General features: G+C 37.2%; 1 protein-coding gene across 1 annotated transcript in view; it reads right to left on the bottom strand.

Annotated features, from left to right (window-relative positions):
- The window catches only part of COL19A1 (collagen type XIX alpha 1 chain), a gene marked incomplete at both ends in the record, with an annotated part of 178160 nt that overhangs the window by 144850 nt on the left and 13816 nt on the right, over positions 1-19494 (bottom strand). Inside the window, 3 exons of the mRNA XM_079550583.1 lie at positions 772-852; positions 2502-2777; positions 3171-3294. Of these exons, the coding sequence (XP_079406709.1) occupies positions 772-852; positions 2502-2777; positions 3171-3294 (481 nt within the window). The remainder of the gene's footprint in view (positions 1-771; positions 853-2501; positions 2778-3170; positions 3295-19494) is intronic.

Below are 19494 nucleotides of genomic sequence, written 5' to 3' on the forward strand. Positions count from 1 at the left end.
ATCAGTTGTCAGTTCCCACAAAGTATTCTCAGTGAGTGAAGATCATAGCGCTCATGGTCTAAGAGAAGCCTTTTCTGAGAGATTGTTCATAACTAACAAACCAATATTTTAACCTGTTCATTTTTTTGTTTTGTTTTTCTGAGGGATTTGCTTTTCTTTCCCCCCCCCCCAATTCCCCTCCAAACAGGCTTAATTTAGCAAAACAATCACACATATAACTACTAGCATTTCTGTAGACTAAATGAACATCTTTCATTATGTACTATAATGAAGCTTCTGCCAATCACAATACATCCGTTTTCCCATGTTTTCCCATGTCATAATATTGAAATAAGGGATATGCCCTTAACACCATCCTGTTTTTCTTCTCTTCCACTGTCACATGGAGTCTTTCATGGGCTTTCTTTGTTTACCAGTTATAATGCTAAAGCAGATACAGCAGTTATTAAAGTAGCCTAAATTATGTGAAAGTGATGGCAGTGAATTTGTTTCCTGCTCTCTGAGTCTTCCTCAATTACTAATTAAACACTAATCAATGTTAAGATAGACATTTAAAAAGCACTAGCAGCACCTAGTGCCTTTTAATGAAGTTCCACTAAGCCATTTGATTCAGTGATAAGAAGCAATGCACCTTGAGTCCAGATACATTCATTTTCAGAGGTTGAACACCTGAGTTGGACACTTTCACTGAAATTTCTTTACAACACTTTAGAAAGAGAAAATTAAATATTTTCTTTTATAATACCATTTTTAGTTTAACAAATAACTTACCAGGTCTGCAGATATTTCACAACACGTATCTTCTGTTGCAACTTTTGGATTACAATAAACTGTTATGCGGTAAAGTTCAATCTATTAATAAATAGAAGAGAAGACATTAATATACAATATAAAAAATGTGCTATGGAATGTATTTCCAAATTTTTGCACAAGTAACTTTCTCTCTGAAACAGTGCATATTTCTGAAAAACTGCAGAAATTGAAAAATCCCACAACAAATGCTTAATTCCTCACTTAAGGAACAAACTACACAAACTCTCTACTTTCAACTGAAACACGCTTTAGATTTCATTTTTCTTCATGTAAATTGCAGTCCTTTGTGCTGCTGTTGCTATGACTACATGGGCATTTAAGCCCAATGGATCTTCTCTGCAAATGTTCTTTTCAGGAGTGTAATGCAAAGGTTTGACAAGTTCTATGTAATATATAACTTCCATCACTTTTGACAGGCCACCTGGACCTTGCCACTAAACCACCCTAAGAGAAAAGATGTTGAGCATAAGATTTCTATTTTACAAATTCACAGTGGATGAACAATGTCTAATTCTAACTAGTTAATCTTGCACTGTCCAGCTTTTACATAAGTCTGTAAATATTAGAGACTAAACCAACTTATTCACAGGAAAGTCTTGGAAAAGCCTAATGTCAGAGAATAGTTTTGCTACAATACACCTTCTGCAATTCTCTTTTTTTGTTACTTGCACTTGGCACAGAGAAAAATGGTTATGAGTGCAGGATTTCTTTGCTGTCTTCATCAGCTTTACACCCACAATGTTTTTCCCGCAAGTGTGGAAAACTCTACTTCCAACTTTTACTTGGGATTATCCAACCTCTGCCATTAAACAACACAAGCTAAAAAGCATTTGTTTCTTTTCCTCCATGCTGCTTGGAAATAAGGGGATGGTACATACAAAATTTGAACTTAATTTTACAAAATAAATAGTAGTATGAGCTTGGCCTGAGCTCTGACGAGTCCAGGTCAAAGCGGTCAGCATCTCACAGAACTGATTCCTTTTACAATGCTAGTTTGTAGCCGCACTGTACTGTTTCCATCTCAAACTGTATAAGGTACATAATATAACTGAAGCATTCAAATGGCCACTATAAACTTCAAGTCAAATGCTTGAATCTTGGTAATAGAATGTCAGCATACTTCAATAAAACTGCCATTTCCTGGAACTTTCCAATCACTTGCTCTGATCTGTCTATTCGAGGAAACAGGAGAATATTTACGGGACAGAACAAAACCCATAATATTAAGGGACTGTCTTGAGTAATTCCACATTGCCCCATTTATCTGCAGATGAGGCAACAGCTTGCTTTCTTCAGGAATACTCCACAACAGCTCACTTTCCTTGCATTTGCATTTCATTCTGAAGATCTTGTCCACTGTCTTTTGATAGGAAGGGATGGAGGAAAGTGACTACTTCACAACTGTCAGCTGCACCTGCAGTCAGTTACTTGTAGCAAAGGCTGCAGGAAATGTACCTTCATCCACTTCCTCAGAAGGTTTGTCTTAGCAGATACTACAGCATTAAATACTGTTTAGAAAAAAAGACCTAAGGACTGTAAATTAAGAATTCCCACTGAAAATTAATAACCTGATTTGAATCCTTCCACACACCCCCACACCCCCCCCACATAATTCGTCACAATTGTTTCAGTAAAAGTATGGATAACACACCACTTGAATTTTTGAGTTTTTCTTTCGTACTACTCACATCCACGGGTTTATCATCTGCAGCACGAGAAGCAATCAGAGTCCTTCCCTGAAAGTCAATGGTGAATTTTTCATCAGTCTGCTTTCTCTCAATTAAATTACAATCCAAATAGAGGGAAATGATCCCCGACTGCACGCTAATACCAAGTTTATGCCACTGCCGATCGAACAATGGATAAATTTCTCGACTCTTAAAAGTGTAATGTAGTATATTCCCCTGGGCAGATTTGGTCATATACTCCACAACCTTTTTTGAACCATCCAGAAGCACAGAGATCTGAAAGCAAGATGAAATAGAAGAAATGGTCAATTAAAGGTGAGAATAGGAGAGTTAAACACTTTTACAAACTATATATAATAAAAATACTCCCATTAAACACATTGAGAAGGAAATACGAAGCTTTCTTTTATGTAACTTTGTAAAAATATCAGCTATAAATCAAGCATGCCTTCCTACCCTAGTTTGCAGTCTTAACAGAATAAATTTCCTTAATTTTTTTGTCATTCCTACAATTAATTGTCAACTATTTCAGAGTAGTCTGCCTATTCCATGTAAACTATAGCTAAATTCAACGGTAAAACATCTAGTAAGTTATATTTGTCATATTACATGGGGGAAAAAACCTATAAAAACTAAATAAAGGATAAATAAATCAAAGACAACTCCAACCTCAGGAGTATCGCGCCGATTTAAGATTTGCCATATATACCAACGCTCTTTCTTGGTATTTCGTCGTATCCGAAATGTAGCAACTAGAGAGTATTCCTCAGGTAGCCCATTTGGAAATACTTGCCTACAATAGAAAGAAAAAAAGGGGGGGAGGGGAAGGGGAAGAAGAAAAAAGAATCTTCATTATTTTTATGTACAGATCAGCATTCTTTAAGAGGAATGAACAGAAGTAGTACCTGGTGAAATCCAATCTCGCTCCCATTCAAAGAATTTCACTGGCTTCAGTATTCAGAAACGTCACCTCCTACTTCCTCATGCTCAAAAGTGCAATTCAATTTATTTAAAAGAATGACTGAAAAATTACCTAATGATTTCTCTTTTTGTTTTTCTTTTTGAAATCATAAGATACTATAAATGGATGTTGTAAAACAACTGCTACAAAATCAGTGCCATACATAAACAAACTTTAAAGCACTACTTTTCCAAAATTTTTCTTTTTTTTTGGTACCCTGGAATAAATTTCCCAGAGAATTTGTGGAATAATTTGTGAAGGATCTGTGGGATAATCTTCATCCTTGGATGCTTGTGAAACTCAGCAGGAGATGGCTCATAATAATATATTTTAACTTGTTGGTCCTGCTTTGAATAGCAGATTAGATCCTGTAACCTCCACTGTCAATGACTTGGATGTTTTGAATATTAGAACAACTGGAGCAAAAATAAGGAATATCTGAATGCATGTCTTGCTATGCTCAATTTCATCATCCCTTTTTTACTTGAGATATGCCTCTAAAAACAGGTCTGACTTGCTACCCACATCACAGAATGTGGCACAACACCACTTCTGTGAACTTCTGGAAAAGTTTGCATTTCAAAAACATGTTACTGAAATTACTCTGCAACTCAGCTGTACAGATTGGTAATTATTAAATACATACTAATTCTGAAATAAACAAATTAAGATGGTGTCATCAATATTTTTTGTTTGTCCTGATTATTTATTTTCTAAAACCGAGGTGAAACAAAACTATATAAAGTGTTAACACTGATGTTTTTTTTTACATCTGAAACAATGAACAACAACACTCCATGTTGCCCAACTAACTGCAACCAACTAACTACACTGCAAAAGGTATGCCATAGATCAGAATGGAGGAAGCTTGAGAGCCCCACTCAGAAAAGAAAAAAAAATTACTCTAGTTTTCATCCCCTGATCATTTGGAGTAAACAAAACTACAAATGGGATTATTATCACACAGTAATGTGCTATAGAGGAAAGAGAAAACCACCAGCTGACAAGACAATAACTGCACCACCATCCTGGAAGTCAGTGCATTTCAGTTCACTTAGGATCTCGGGAAAAATGCCCTCTGTCAAGAGAGGCCTGCTTTAAATCCTCCCAAAGAGCTTCTTTATTGACTAACACCTCCTTAAAGTCCTTTATCCTAGAATCACATTTCTTTGGCATATTTCCATCACCTGATTCCTGTTTTGATCCCAGGACCAAATTGGCTGCTCTCCCACATTGTCAGCAGACCCATACGCATTGTTGCACAGTTACAGATGTTTCATTGTCAAAAGGCAAGGCAGAAGTGAACAGGATCTGCAGTACTTACATCTAGATTTCATCCTACTCCATACTTTCTTTATGACATGAGAATTATCTATGATTTCTTACAAAGTATACCTTCATTGAACGTTACTGAAACACAAGTGCATCTCAGTAAACTATCTGATTGTAGGATTGGCCCTATGGTTTACCACATCTTGGGCAGGCTGAGGACACGGCAGCTCAGGTTTACAGCTGTAATTTACACAGGACATCTGGCTGTAGAAGCATCTGTTTAGCTCTCCAAAAACAATTAGCATTCCCAGTTAAGTTCTTTATTAAGAGACACGTGGGAGTTCATATTAATGGGCAAAGGGCAAACAACTGCGGGAGGGAAATAAACAGAAGTCTTCATCAAATGAAAGGAGGAGAAACCATGATTGGTATGACATGTCTACAAAACAGACGGAAGTAATTTCTGGACTTGCTAGGTATTCCAGTAAATATGGAACACTTCTTTTCCCTTGTCTCCTATTACTGCAAGCCTTCCTGACGCTTAAAGTGTTATCTAAACAAGTAATGGTATTGATCCTCTAAAGTTCTGTTTCTTTCACAATATTCTCAAAAACTGTGTGAGTGCAAATAATACAAAGTAACCTATGTGAAATTTTTATCAGATTATTTGAAAGCAGAAAAGTTCTCAGGTATAGATCAGCACTATTAAGGAAGAGGAGCTGATTCACCATTAGAGCTGATAGAGAAGTTTGCTTTGGGAAAAATGAAAAAATTACAAAAGGTTAAATTAATTCCCAGTGGTACTACGCTAATTTCAGTGAAGTCAACTGACAAAGGAAAGAAGTAAGTAGAAATAGACCAAGGATAAATTTAGATAGATTAACAAAATAATTTACTAGCTCAGGAGGCCAATGGATCCAGTCTCCTGCTCCAAGCAAGGTAACTTGAAAATCTGCTCCAATTACTATGAGCTTTGTCCAGATGAGCTTTGGAAGTCTCCACTGACATAGATTATTTTACTCATCCTCTGGGAAATTTGCTCCAGTGCCTAGCCATGCACACAGTGAATTTATCTTATTTTAACCAACATCTAGCAGGAATTTCATCTACTATATCTTGTGCCTATTGCCTCCTGACCTTTTACTATGAACCTTTGATGGGAGCCTGTTTCTGGCCTCTCTATAACATGGATGTAGGGAGCAATGAGGATCCCTGAGGTTCCTCTCTCCCAGACCAGACAAGGTCAGCTCTCCTGGCTTCTCCTCACATACCACGGGTTCCAGCCCTGCAAAAATCTTGGGCCTCCCACTGGATTCATCCCAGTGAGCTCTTCTCTGCTTTCCTCTCCAGGGAAGCACTAAATTGGACACCAAACTTCTGATACAGTCTCACAAGTGACAGTGATCTCTTTCCCTGACCTACCAGACCTAATCTGGAGGTGTTAGTCGACAGCTGGCTGAACATGAGCCAGCAGTGTGCCCAGGTGGCCAGAAAAGCCAATGGCATCCTGGCTTGCATCAGAAATAGTGCAACCAACAATACTAGGGAAGTTACCATCACCCAGTACTATTGAGGCCACACATTGAGTACTGTGTTCACTTCTGGGCTCCTCACTCCAAGAAAGACCATCATGCCCTGGAGCATATCCATTGAAGGGAAACAAAGCTGGTGAAGGGTCTGAAGCACAAGTGTTAAGAAAAGCAGCTGAAGGAACTGGCGTTATTTAATCTGGAGAAGAGGAAACTTGGGGGAGACCTTATACTTATATACCTCTACAATTACCTGAAAGGAAGTTGTGGTGAGATAGGTGTCAACTTCCCAAGTAACTAGTGAAAGGACAAGAGATAATGGCCTCAAGTTCTGCCAGGGAAGGTTCAGGTTGGATATCAGGAAAAAAATTATTCTCCAAAAGACTGATAATGTATTGGAATGGGCTTCCCAGGGAAGGGGTGGAGTCACCACCCTGGAGGTGTTCAAAAAATGCTTAGATATTGCACTAGGGTTTCAGTAGGTGTGATGGTGATAGGTTGATGATTGGATGTGATGATCTTAGAGGTCTCACCCAACCTTGACGATTGTATGATCCTATCTTCCTAGGATGGCTGAAAATGCAGTTAGCCTTTTCACCACAAGGGCACTCAGCACTGGCCGCAGCTCTTGTTCTACGGGGCCACTATCTGAGCAGACATTAATCCAGCATGTAACATCCTATGGAGAGAGACCTTCACAGGCATTGGACTTTGTGTTTGCTTCTGCTGAACTTCATGAGGTCTCCACTAGCCTGTTTTTCCAGTTTGCCAAGGTCTTTCTGAATGGCAGCATTGTCATCAATGCACTCACTATTTTCAATTTAGATTCTATGAAATGCTGCAAAGAATTTTAGATTACTAAATGAAATTATTACAGCATGGTTAGAATTGATGTAAACAAATAGCAAGTCAATACTGTTAGATAAACCTATACTACAGGTATAGTACACTTCAGAAACAAACAACACGGAATACCACTCTTGGCATAGAGGACAGTCTAAGACCATGCTTTACAATTACCTGCACAGCATAATGCTAAATACCACATATTTTATATAGAACTACTGTATATTGAAGACCAAACTGAATAGAAACAATATCTTTATTCTCCAATTAGTGTTTCCATTGTTTAACAACACAAACAGGCCTTGCTTACCAAAATAATTAAAAGATGTTTAAAATACATGCTTTACATTCAGCCCTCCAGTCAGATAGTGAATGCTATGAGGTAAAAAAACAAATTGTAAAATAGTCAGAAAACAAGCATGCTATCTATTACTATATGCAGTTTCCTCTAGGTTCTTCTTCCTTGAATGACTTGAATTGAATGAAATAAAACAAAAATCATGTATCTAGCTTTGAAATTACACAGATACAGATGATCAGTAAAGTGGCATAGAAAAATTTCAGTATTCCTGCCATTATATCCTCTACTCTGTAAGGCTCAGTTATAGACTTTTCAGAAATACAGACAGAACGTATATGTTCTAAACAATAAATATAAAATGACAACTGATAGAAGGGGAAAAAAAAGCTGGAATAGAAACATCAATATAGAATCTCTTCCTCAAATATGAGAAGAGCAAAAAAAAATCTCAGAATATTGAACTTGAACTTCAGTCTTCGAATGTTTAATATGCTGTTTCACTTGGTTGCATCTGTCAACATTTAAAAAGGATTGATATGAAAAACTAACAAGGCATCACAAGCAGAGTGAAAACGATAAAGAAGTAGCATTAAACATTAATGAAAAAGACAAAATCAAGTTGTTCCACATGTCTACAGATGAATAAGTATTTCGTTAACTATTTCCTCTTCCTACAAGTATTTCCTACTTGCTCTACTCTATGTGGCACAGTGAAAAGAGCAACAGAAAAAAGGAGAGAATAAGGGTGAAAGAAACCTGAACCAAATTCACCTGAGTCTACAGATGTAAAGCACAAATATAGAGATTGCTAACTGAGGTTAACACCCCCTGTTATCTAAGCCAAAAGCAGTAAGGGAAATAACAGGTCTTAAGTAAGATTCAACATGTGCTCCAATGTTGCAGAAACACGAGTAGTATAGAAAATATCTAAAATAATCTATGAAGAAGAGGGCAAAAGAGAATTTACAGGTTAAAACAAACATGTAAATATGATCGTCAATCCAGGGGATGCTTACAGGTTTTTTTTGGATGCAAGTGCTTGAATTATCTGCATGATCAAACTTGAGAGAAAAACTTTCACAGGAAACATCCTTAACACTGAGATGAGAATCAAGTTTCCCATTCCTATTGCACCTTCTCAGCTCAGGACAACCCAAATCAGGTATTATTCCTGGATGATCTGGACTACTTTAACCTTCAAGACTGCTTAACGGACCTTTTTCCCCTCTTCTACACTGAAGCTGATTGTGACTACTGGGACTGTTGAATTCAGTGCTGTCCAAGTCCATTATGTGCAATTTAAGCATAGACAATGGCTTAGGCACCTCTGGGATTACAGGCATAGCCAAAGCATCTCTATGCACTTCCAAGCTTGAATAAAATTTGGGTGGGAGCTAAATGCCTGGCTGCTTCAGCCATGGTGCTTCTGAGCTTTACTGGAGCTAATGTCCAGATGCCTAGGAAAATTTTGTCCCCAAATGATTCATTTTAGGTGCCACCAGGGGTTAGGTGGTGCTTCAGAGCAGACATTTTGAATCATTCTCTGAGACTCAGGCGCCTGAAGTCTGACTAAATTACATGTTGGGTGGAATTTAGACAGTTTTAATTTCTCTCTCAGTCTGCATTGTCAGTAGTATATAATAAAAATAGGAAAGTTGATGAATGGAGCACTCTGTTCTCAAAGCAAAGCACACCCTTGGTGGAAACTGCTGAAAACAATTGCAGGAATTACAGCACATGAACTGAACTCATGAACTGAATTTCTACCACCCTAGCTTGCTGGATTGAGGTGTACTGTAAATTACAGACAACCCAGCTGCCAGACTGGGGAGGCAAAAGAAAACAAGAAGGAAAATTGCTAACAATACAAGAATGTAGATATGTTGCAAATTCAGGTGGCCAGGTTTATCATGATATTCTATAGGCTGAAGGATCAGGTAGATACATCCAGAGCAGTAATAAATAAACAGTGATGTCACAGCACCATCCATGTGCTGCTCTATCAAATTGTGTACTCTTAGTTGCAAAGAGTTTTGTTGCATTCTCCTCTTTTTAATTGAATAAATTTAGCTATAGTTTTCCCTAAAAACAAGTACAGTGGTGCAAGTACAGCACAGACCATAAATTATTAGATTATTAGAAAAGTATTTTACATGAACTTAGCAATCATTTTTGTGCATACCTTCTAATGTTTGTCATGATCAAGTACTGATAGATTTTTGACAAAAATACTTGTTCATTTGTTTCCTCAGAAGTTCTGAAAATCTCTGAAACCATCTGGCTCTCCTACTGTTACCATACTAAATGAAGTAATTATGAATGAATTAACTGTGTATTCACTGTGCTATAAACAGTTTTAGTTCTATCTTTGTAAAGCAGCATTGAGTTACCCATATCAAATTTAGTAAGGCAATCCTTTATTTACCTTTTGTTTTTATTTTTAAAAAAGCACTAATGGAAAAGTAGCATCTATTTTTAAGTCTTATGAACTCTAATTGTTCCGTATCGAATGAGAATATACTACAGTATACGACAAACTTCCGTATTTACAAGTATCAATGAAACCTCCAGCCTGCTGAATATCTTCCAGGAAGAGAAAGATGAGCCAACTTACATTTCCTGAGATTGAAGTGAGAGATGTTTAGAGTTTATGGCAAGACATATCTTTTCCAGCTGACATATACCATTACCTGCTATATGTCACTTGTAACATGACAATGTTACAATAATTTGGAGACCAGAGCTCAAGGAGTTAGTTTAACTTTCCTATCATGGGTGATGACTTATGTAGCACTACGTTCTCTCAGATTTTGAAGTCTTAACCTTTTTGTGTTCACTAAAGGAACTCAAGCTGAGATCAGTTATGAAGAAAAAAGCAAAGTAATCCAATTTTTAAAAATCCGTATTATTCTCAGTATTTTTATATCAAATTGCTACATTCCTGATTCACATTTTCTTGCCTAACTTCACTATACAACAGAAAGTGGAAATTGGAAATAACTGCCTAAAAAATTTACCTATTTCTGCCTATAAAGGGTATTATAAATTCTTCAGAAATAAAAGTTAAGAACAGCTGTTTGTCACCAAAAATAAGAAACAATTTCCCTCCCATCCATCTTCCTCAAATCACACTAAGATGCACTGTACAGTTTCATGTTACATTAGGCCTCAAGTTGTTTTCATATGACACGTTATATGATGCAACTTAAGGGAAACTATTCAGACAGCTTAAGAGTTATTAATTACTTAGGCAGAGAACAACCCACTCAGAAAACGTAGCACTGAATGCAAAGCTGCAAATTATTTTTACACTTAGAAAAGATATTGACGTAAAATTTTATAAACTTTATCATGTTTCTGTTTCTGTCTTCTGAACAGGTAGATCAACTGCTATTTCTAAAACACAAGTGGTTTAGATTTATTAATTTATTTTGCTGAAAGTCCATGTTGTTATTAAGGAAATTTTGAAGGACATTTAAATAAGGGGGAAAAAAAAGTTTGAAACAGAAATAGAAGACCTATTAGTCCTAATCAGAAAAGGTTTTCCCTAGTCTTTCCAGCAGTATTCTGTAACCTTATTTATATGAACTACCAACTTCTAGTAGAGTCAAAAGTTTCTCTTCCAGTGATTTTAAAGAACTCATGCTAACTACGTCTGCTTTCAAGTTTGATCAATTTTTCAACATTTCAATTTGTCTGGAAAAACATCCAGAAGTAGTAATAGCTACAGACTTGTAACAGTGAAAATGCAAAATGCAACTTCTTTTTTTCCTCATTTTCCCAACTAGAATTTTGCAGACTGATAACGATTTGAGATTATTCAAACCAACATTTTGTCTTTTGCAGTCTTGTGGAAAGCAATTTTCAATACTTCTAATGTAGTTATAAATACATTTGCCTTGTTCACTTTGGATATATGTTTCAAGAATCAAATAGGTCTGAGAGTAATACAATAACCTTTCCTTTTATCTGGAAAACAAAACTTACCCCATATAACAAATATAACATCTTATTAATAAATATTAAGAAATTAAAAATATGATTAAATACGTTCAGAAACTACACAATAATTTTTTTCAAACAGCATGTTTCCATTTCAAAAATATTACACCTTTTGAATGCTGCACACTAAATTAGGCTGCTCTAATCAGCAGTAAACATCTCTCTGTGTTAGAGGAACACAAGGTGACAAAGAATGACAACTAGTGAACATGGTGATGAGAGATGAAGAAGGTAAATGATGAAAGCCGGAGCCTGACTAGTTGAGCAAGCTAAAATTTTACTCAGAAGACCTCATAGCCTGAAGTCTGCACTGGCATAGACTCAAAAAAAACCAACGCAACAGAGTGGATCCAGTGCATATATTGCAGTAAGTTGTCATCTAATGTGCAAAGCCAGTAAAGGAAACATATTTTGTGCAGGCATCGAGATATTTCTCTAGACACTTTTGAGCTAATACAACCTCGAACAGCATAGTTACTTGTGATTCAGAAAGACTATAGTCAATGTATATGATTTGCTCAGGTCTCATACTGACTATTTTTCTTGGGATATGATCAGAGACAAATAAACATACTGATGTTGGTGTCTGAGGAATTGAAAATTCCCCAAAATCTGCTTTCTCCTACTCATGCAATTACATGACTTTTTCTGGTATCCCTCTGCCTCGTGCTCTCAAATCGGACTGGCTTTCAATCTGTCAGCATCACTTAGTGACAGAGAAACATGCAGGGACTTTCTAATGTTGGTAGCAGAAAGCAACCAAACCCACTCTGTTGTTCCAGTTTGTTTTTCCATCCCAATGCCTCACATATATGTGCTCATAGCTGCGGAAGTGTGGTGACACCCCTAGAGCTGATACTGATGCATCAGCAATTTATATCTTCAGTTCCACCTGCCCCTTCTCACAAGGAAGTTTCATTAAGAAGTTACATGCATCCTACACTTTTAGAGTCTTGACAGTAATTTTACAAACACAAAATGCCCTTTCATGAAACATTTCCCTGTAACCCAAAGATGCTAAATTGTTCACATATCAAAATTTAAAAAGTTACGTAGAGATTCCTCCAGTACCAGCATCCATCTCCCTACCATTGTGAAGCCACATAGAAAATATAAAATAATTCAACAGAAAACTGTTCTTTTGCACTCTTATCATCACCTGTCAGGAATAATGTTCTTGTTAGGTATACATCTCATTCTTCTTTCCTTTCTGTAGCTAAATGTTGGAAAAAAAAAAAAATTCTAACTGGTTCATACATAGGAGCACAGTATTTTGTCCAGTACGAATGTCTCAGAAATCTTAAGTGCTTTCCTTTTTTGGAGCCACATTAGTAAACTGATAGCGTCTATAAGAGAAGCACAGAGAGCCTGACAAAGTTTTTGCAAGTAATACACAAAAACTGAATAAAGATTTTGTTTCTCAAGGAAAATATGAATGGTTGAATTTGAAGAAATGTAATGAACTGTCTATTACCTAGATGGATTCTGTGCTAATTTAGTCTTTCTAGTTTACTCCCAGAAATGGAACAAAGATAACAGATATAGTTATTAAAAAAGTCTATTACTTGGCAGTCTTTGAATTGAATGAGAGATTAACTTCTTTATGTTAAATATGATTATCTACGGAGGACTTCAGTTATTCAGCTGAGCAAGAAACCCTCTGAAGATGTCACAAAAAATAATAATTACTATAACCTCTGAGAGTCAACTGGCAGCAAAAAATTTTCTGCATGCATTGTTATGTGCTTCTCACACTGAAGCTGAACAGATGATGCACATCATACGCTGGAGTAGAGTATGGAAAAAAGGAACAATGCTCCTTTTTCCTTGGCCTGGATATATTTTTCACTACAGGAGATAGAAAGCTAACCATCCATTTTTCCTTGAATATTTTCACAGCCAATATACCAGCACTGTACAGATATTTGCATTGGTATCTAGAGATACTGGTATCTAGAGATACTGATTCTAGTATCTCTGGATCACAGAAATAGAAAGGTGTTTCTAGTTTCCTTGGGTTAATCTGCTCAAGAAGAGCCTCACTCTGAGAACCTTGCATTGTACCTAGCATTCACATGCTAGCACTGTGAGAGCTACCTCATATTTCTGCATGACCTTGTGCTATCCAACCTAAAGATGTTGTTTCTTTATAACTCTCAATTTCTAGCTGTTTAGTCTCTCTCACTTCCATCCCAAACTTGTGCTAGTTTTTAGCAGAGAATCAGTGGAATAAGTTCTAGTGAAGTGAGTTACTGATTACATTTGAAATAGGTTCACCCCTTCCTTTTCTAGTACATGCTGCCAGGTCCTAGACAACCTGGGGAGAGGAGAGAAGACAAAGCATCTCACAGGCTAGGATCAATAACATGAAAACCGTGGGTGGTGATCACAGTGAACATAATATGTTGGTTGGTGGTCGAAAGGGAGAGCTAAAAGGAATTATGTGTGGAATTAAGCTGAGTGAAAGCAAAGGATGTTCTTTTTCCTAACCACTTCAAATAATGTCTTGGATAACTATCCTCCTCCTCAGCACTCAGTAATGCCTACTAATAAATTAAGTCCAGGCTGCAGCCGCAAGCAGCTAAAGCGTTTTTGAAAAGACACAGGCAACACTGAAGATACTGCAGCCTATGACATTGTTTGAGATGGATACGCCTGTCCATCAGAATTCTCCCCAGAAAAGAAAGTGTAAGGGGTGAAGATTATATTACCAACAGAAGAGATTGGAATAGGAAAGGTTAATGATACCAGATACCAGAGGACTGACCCGAAATAAGTAGCTCTGTCAGCTGCAAGTGTGAAGGTACAGAGACAGAACATGCCTTTGCTTTAACACCCCCTACATACAACATGTCTAGTCTATGAATATTTAAGCCTAGTGTTCAGCTTATAATTTGAAGGATAAATAATGAGTTGTTTTTTTACAGTCTGTAAAAAACAGTAATATTCATGGATTTAACTGAATGAATATGAAAATTAAAATCAATAATAAATCTGCATCACATAGAAAGACCTAACAGAATTTTAATAAACTGGAGATGAATACTTCTCTGAAGTCCCAGGACTCTGATTGAAGTCAAATAAATTAAAAATAACAACCACCAACATAAAGTACATACAATTTGTCCTACAACTCACACTTTCTGTAACAATGAGATTTTAGCACCTTGCAGATTAAATGGGGTTAAAACATATCAAGCTCAATAAAATCAACATTGCATTACTATCTGCTGAGTCATAACTATGTTTAACGGATGGGCTGTGGACTCGCGACTTGCCAACCCTGGGACCATCTGACCCAGCTGGGAAATGGCCAGGTATTCTCTTTAAAGGACTAGGAAAAAAAACAAAAAAGCTTAAACAGTGACAGGGTCTTGCATTAGACCTGACACAGAAGTGTTGAAAGGAGACTTCACCCAGTGGTGACTGTGGATAAATGAAGCAGGTTCGCTCTCTCCTTTATTTAGGTTTTTCTTAATCATCACATTAAGAAAAGCCAGCACCAAACACGCATAGAAAGAACAGAGCCCTTCTCAGACTGGGGACACAGGCCAGATGCCTTATATCCAAATAAGTTTGAGATACTGTGTATTTACAAACGTCTCAAAACAGTGCAGGCTCCAGTCTGCAAAAAAAACCTTTTATTAAAACTATGCATGTTATTCTATTAACTGTAGCTTTATTTCATATTGAATCATCTGTGCCACATCTGTGTGAAGTTAACAGAACTAAAATAAAAGCTAATTTATTTTTTTTAATAGAAGGACGATATTGAAATCTTTACTGTTGATTAAAATCCCATAAACACTTAATTATTTACTACAAACCACAGTCTAAACTGTTAAAGACTTACAACAGTAAAGAAAATATCACTGATATTTCACAGAGTAAAAAACTATTGCATATAAGCATTTTCAATAATGTTTTCCTAATTTTAAAAAGGAAATACCTTGCTCGTAGTTTTATGACAAAATAATATCAGTATTATCATGATTGAATCACTTGAGTAATTAAGTATCCAACGTAATGAGAATCTGTATTCTTCATGTAAAAAAAAAAAAAAAAAAAAAAAAGATATTTCTAACAGCATAGTCTACAACTGAAATACACATTTACTTCTGTACGTATTTATACTTAAGAGAAGCCCACAAGCAGAATGGAGAGTGATTTTTTTTTTACACAGTCTGATACTAATAGGACAAGGGGGATTAGCTTTAAAAGATAGGAAAGGCAGATGTTAAGAATAAATTCCCTACTTGGAGGCAGAGAGCTCTGAGGTCCTGGCACAGGCTGCCCAGCAAAGTTGTGGATGCTCCATCCCTGGAGGTGTTCAAGGCCAGGATACATGGGACCCTGGGCAGCCTGATCTAGCTGTTGGTAACCCTGCCCATGGCAGGGGGGACTGGAACTGGATTGTCTTTAATGTCTCTTCCAATTCAAATCATTCTATGACTGCATGAGAACAAAAATCAAACTATTCACAGAAGTTGCAATTAATTGCGATAATAACCAGTAGGATACTGTTGAAAAAATAATGTAATGTTACTTATTATGTGGATTCATATCAGCAGTGAGAACTGAAGCAATGAAGTAAGGCTGCGTTGTAACTCTCCAGAACTATCAAGAACTCCAACCAGTTAATGAGTCATGACTTTCCACGAAATCATATCAGCTATCTTTAATCACAAAGTGTTTTTTGTATTCCTCTTAATATTTTCACAACAAATCAGTCTTAAGCTTATGTAATTTCCTGGCAGCATAGCCTGCTTTCACACACTAATACAGTCATTTAACATTTCCTAAATGTAGAGAAACTTCTGCGAAAAGAGAGTTAACTTAAGAAAAATAAGAAACCATGCCCCTTTTTGAGTAAAAATGCCCCCTCTGTCCCTTTTTGAGTAAAAACAATTGTCTGATAGCATTTCTTGTATTTAACATTTTCAGACATTAATCACATGCAATTTCATTACTGAACTACCCCTACATTGTATCATTTTGGTCCTATTCTGGTGTATATTCTACCAATGTCTCTGACCACATGATAATTCTTATGAGCTACCACCTTTATCACATGCTGTCCACATTGTCAGTTCCCAGTAACTAACCAGACTTCCATACTATTAAAAAAAAAAAAAAAAAAAAAAAAAAAAAAAAAAAAAAAAAGCTACTTTCCACGAAAGATTTGTTTCCATGTAGTACCTTTACCCAGGAAGTATGAAAACATTATCAATCCTGCAGATGTCAGCTGCTAAATGTCTATCTTCCACATCAATAACTTAATGCAGCAATTGCAGGTGCTACACTCCAGCAAAAGTACATCCAGCATGACAAACGCCCAAGTACAAGGTTGGACCTGGAAGTACACTTCTTATACTTCTCACTTCACATTTTGACCAGCAATTCCTTTTATAATATTCACCAGGAGCATATCATAGAATCATACAATTCTTAGAGTGAGAAGGGACCCTAAAAGGCTGTCTAGTTCAACTCCCCTGCAATAAACAGGGACACCGCAGCTAGATCAGGTTGCCCGGGGCCTGATCCAGCCTTGCCTTGAAAATCTCCAGGGATGCGGCATCCACCACATCTCTGGGAAACCTGTTCGTGGGCCCCATCATCCTCACTGTAAAAGATTTTTTCCTCATATCCAACCTAAACCTACCCTCTTTAATCTTGAAACCATTTATCCTTGTTCTATCACCACAGTTCCTGAATGAAGAGTCTGTCCTCTATCTAGCTCCCCTTTAGATACTGAAAGGCTGGTATTAGGTCACCTCAGAGACTTCTCCAGGCTGAACAGCCCCAGCTTTCTCAGCATGTCCTAGTAGGAGAGACGTTCCATCCCTTGGATCATTTTTGCATCCTTCCTCTGGATGCGCTCCACCAGGTCCATGTCTCTCCTGTACTGAGGACTCCACGTCTGGATGCAGTACTCCAGGTGGGGTGCCACGAGAGCAGAGTAGATGAGCAGGATCACCCCCTTGCCCTTCTGGCCACACTGCTTTTGATGCAGCCCAGGATATGGTTGGCTTTCTGGGCTGCAAGGGCATGCTGCTGACTCATGTCCAGCTTCCCATCCACCAGTACCCCCAGGCCTTTTATTGGCAGGGCTGTGCTCAATCCTTTCACCCCCCAGCTTGTACTGCTAGTGAGGGTTGCCTTGACTCAGATGCAAGAGCTTGTATTCGGACTTGTTGAACCTCAGGAAGTTCACCCAGCCCCACTGCTCAAGCCTGTCTATGTGTCCATACATTTATACATGGATATGTATACCGGCTATATTTCCTTTTTTATTTAGGTTCATAGATCAGTTTAAATTGATACTCATTTAACCTTCTGAAGTGCTTACTTAGAGATGAAGACAGATTCTGTAACACAGAAGTAGGGCAAGTGGAGATGCTATCTACATGGCCACTTCTCAAAACTAACCCAAGGCTGCAAAGGATTCTGTACAATTAAACTCCAGTTGATACCCAGCTCTCCAAGTGAAAAATCCATGGCATCAATCATAGAGTTCACGCAAAATTAAAATAGTATTTGTAAATATTTGGTTATTTATCTTCATCTGTCTGTTTTATGATTAGAAACTGCAAAAAACTAAGCAGACAGAAATGCTAGAGGGCAAAAGTCTTTCACAAGCAACTGGAAATAAATGAAAATCAGCATAATGATAAAATGCACCAGGGAACTTTACAAGAGCCCATAAACTATTTTTAGATAGGAAAGCTAAAAATCGAGGAGTGAGGTGGGGGAAGCGGATGATACTTTTTATGACATCTTTAAACTCCAAAGCACCAGTGTAGACACAGCTGTATCAGCACAAATATCTTTTTGTAGGTACAATTTAAGTCACTGTGAGAAATGCCTGACAGCGTAGCTTATGCAAACTACATTTCTCAAAGCGTTAAATCACAAAAGCCACAGAATAAGCTCTGATTTATTACAGGCTTTTTTTTTTTCAGTCTGCTGATAAATGGCTTATGAAGCACATGGCACCACTGCTTCTGCTGAAGAAATTATATGCATTTGACAAAGGCACTTGAATTCTCTCAGTACGATCAGCCAAACTAATAAATTATCTTTCAATCTCTACTTCTATCACACAACATAAAGGAGAAATAATCTATCATCAGCTGCATGCATTATAGGTAGTATATTTCATTCAGTTTTGCATGGTTGCTTGTAACATTGCTGTGCATGCCAGTATTTATTCTTGGTGCCAACAAAACTTTGAATTATATTAATTTTGCAACTGTATTTTTGGTCTTAGATTATTCTTACTGGAATTCCTATCAATCTCAGTTCTCTTTATACTTAGTCTACAGCCTCTTTATTAGTTCATACTATTACCTGGCCCTAGACTTCGGAAATTGTTTTAAAAAAAAAAAAAAAAAATCCAAAGGAAAAAACAAAACACAAAGCAATATCACAAAGGCTTTACAAGTCAACTTATCTAGCAGGGAGAAAAAGATGAACTCTTTCAAGAGTTCCCCACAGTAAGGCTTCACTTAAGGTTCTCTTTAGCTAACACACCAGTAAGTTAAACTGCATCCAATTTTTTGAACAAAGATCATGCAGAAGTGTCCAGGTAAATTGCTTTTGTTGAATCTGAAAACTAATACCACAATAACTCTGTCTAGCAATTGCATCTATGACAGTATGCTTTAATCTTCTCTATCTGATCCAATAAGGAACATTAAACGCAGTTTCAGCACTCATAGCAGCTGAAAATAAAGCAGAATTCCATACAGAAGTGTATAGGAAAAGTAAAATTGCTTGGATACAACAGTTTTGTTTCTTTTAAAACAGAAAAATAGAGCAGAGTTGTTTTCTACAGAGCAGATTAAACCATTCATTGGAAGATACAATTTCAGAATTTGCTTAAACTAACCGCAGGCTGCTGAGAGCAGGAGTTGCATGGAGTCCCTGCGTGCCCCTCTCCAGCACTGCATTCCCACTCCTTCCCCTGTGACTGACTGAGATCTCACAGCCACTGTGACAGCCAGTGGCCTCACGGACCAGTGTGACTGATCCTGGTGTAGAAGAAGTAAGAGAAGGCCGAGAGCAGAAGAGAAGCACCGT

The sequence above is a fragment of the Tetrao urogallus genome, assembly GCF_951394365.1.
Source record: "Tetrao urogallus genome assembly, chromosome: 2".
Classification (NCBI taxonomy): domain Eukaryota; kingdom Metazoa; phylum Chordata; class Aves; order Galliformes; family Phasianidae; genus Tetrao; species Tetrao urogallus.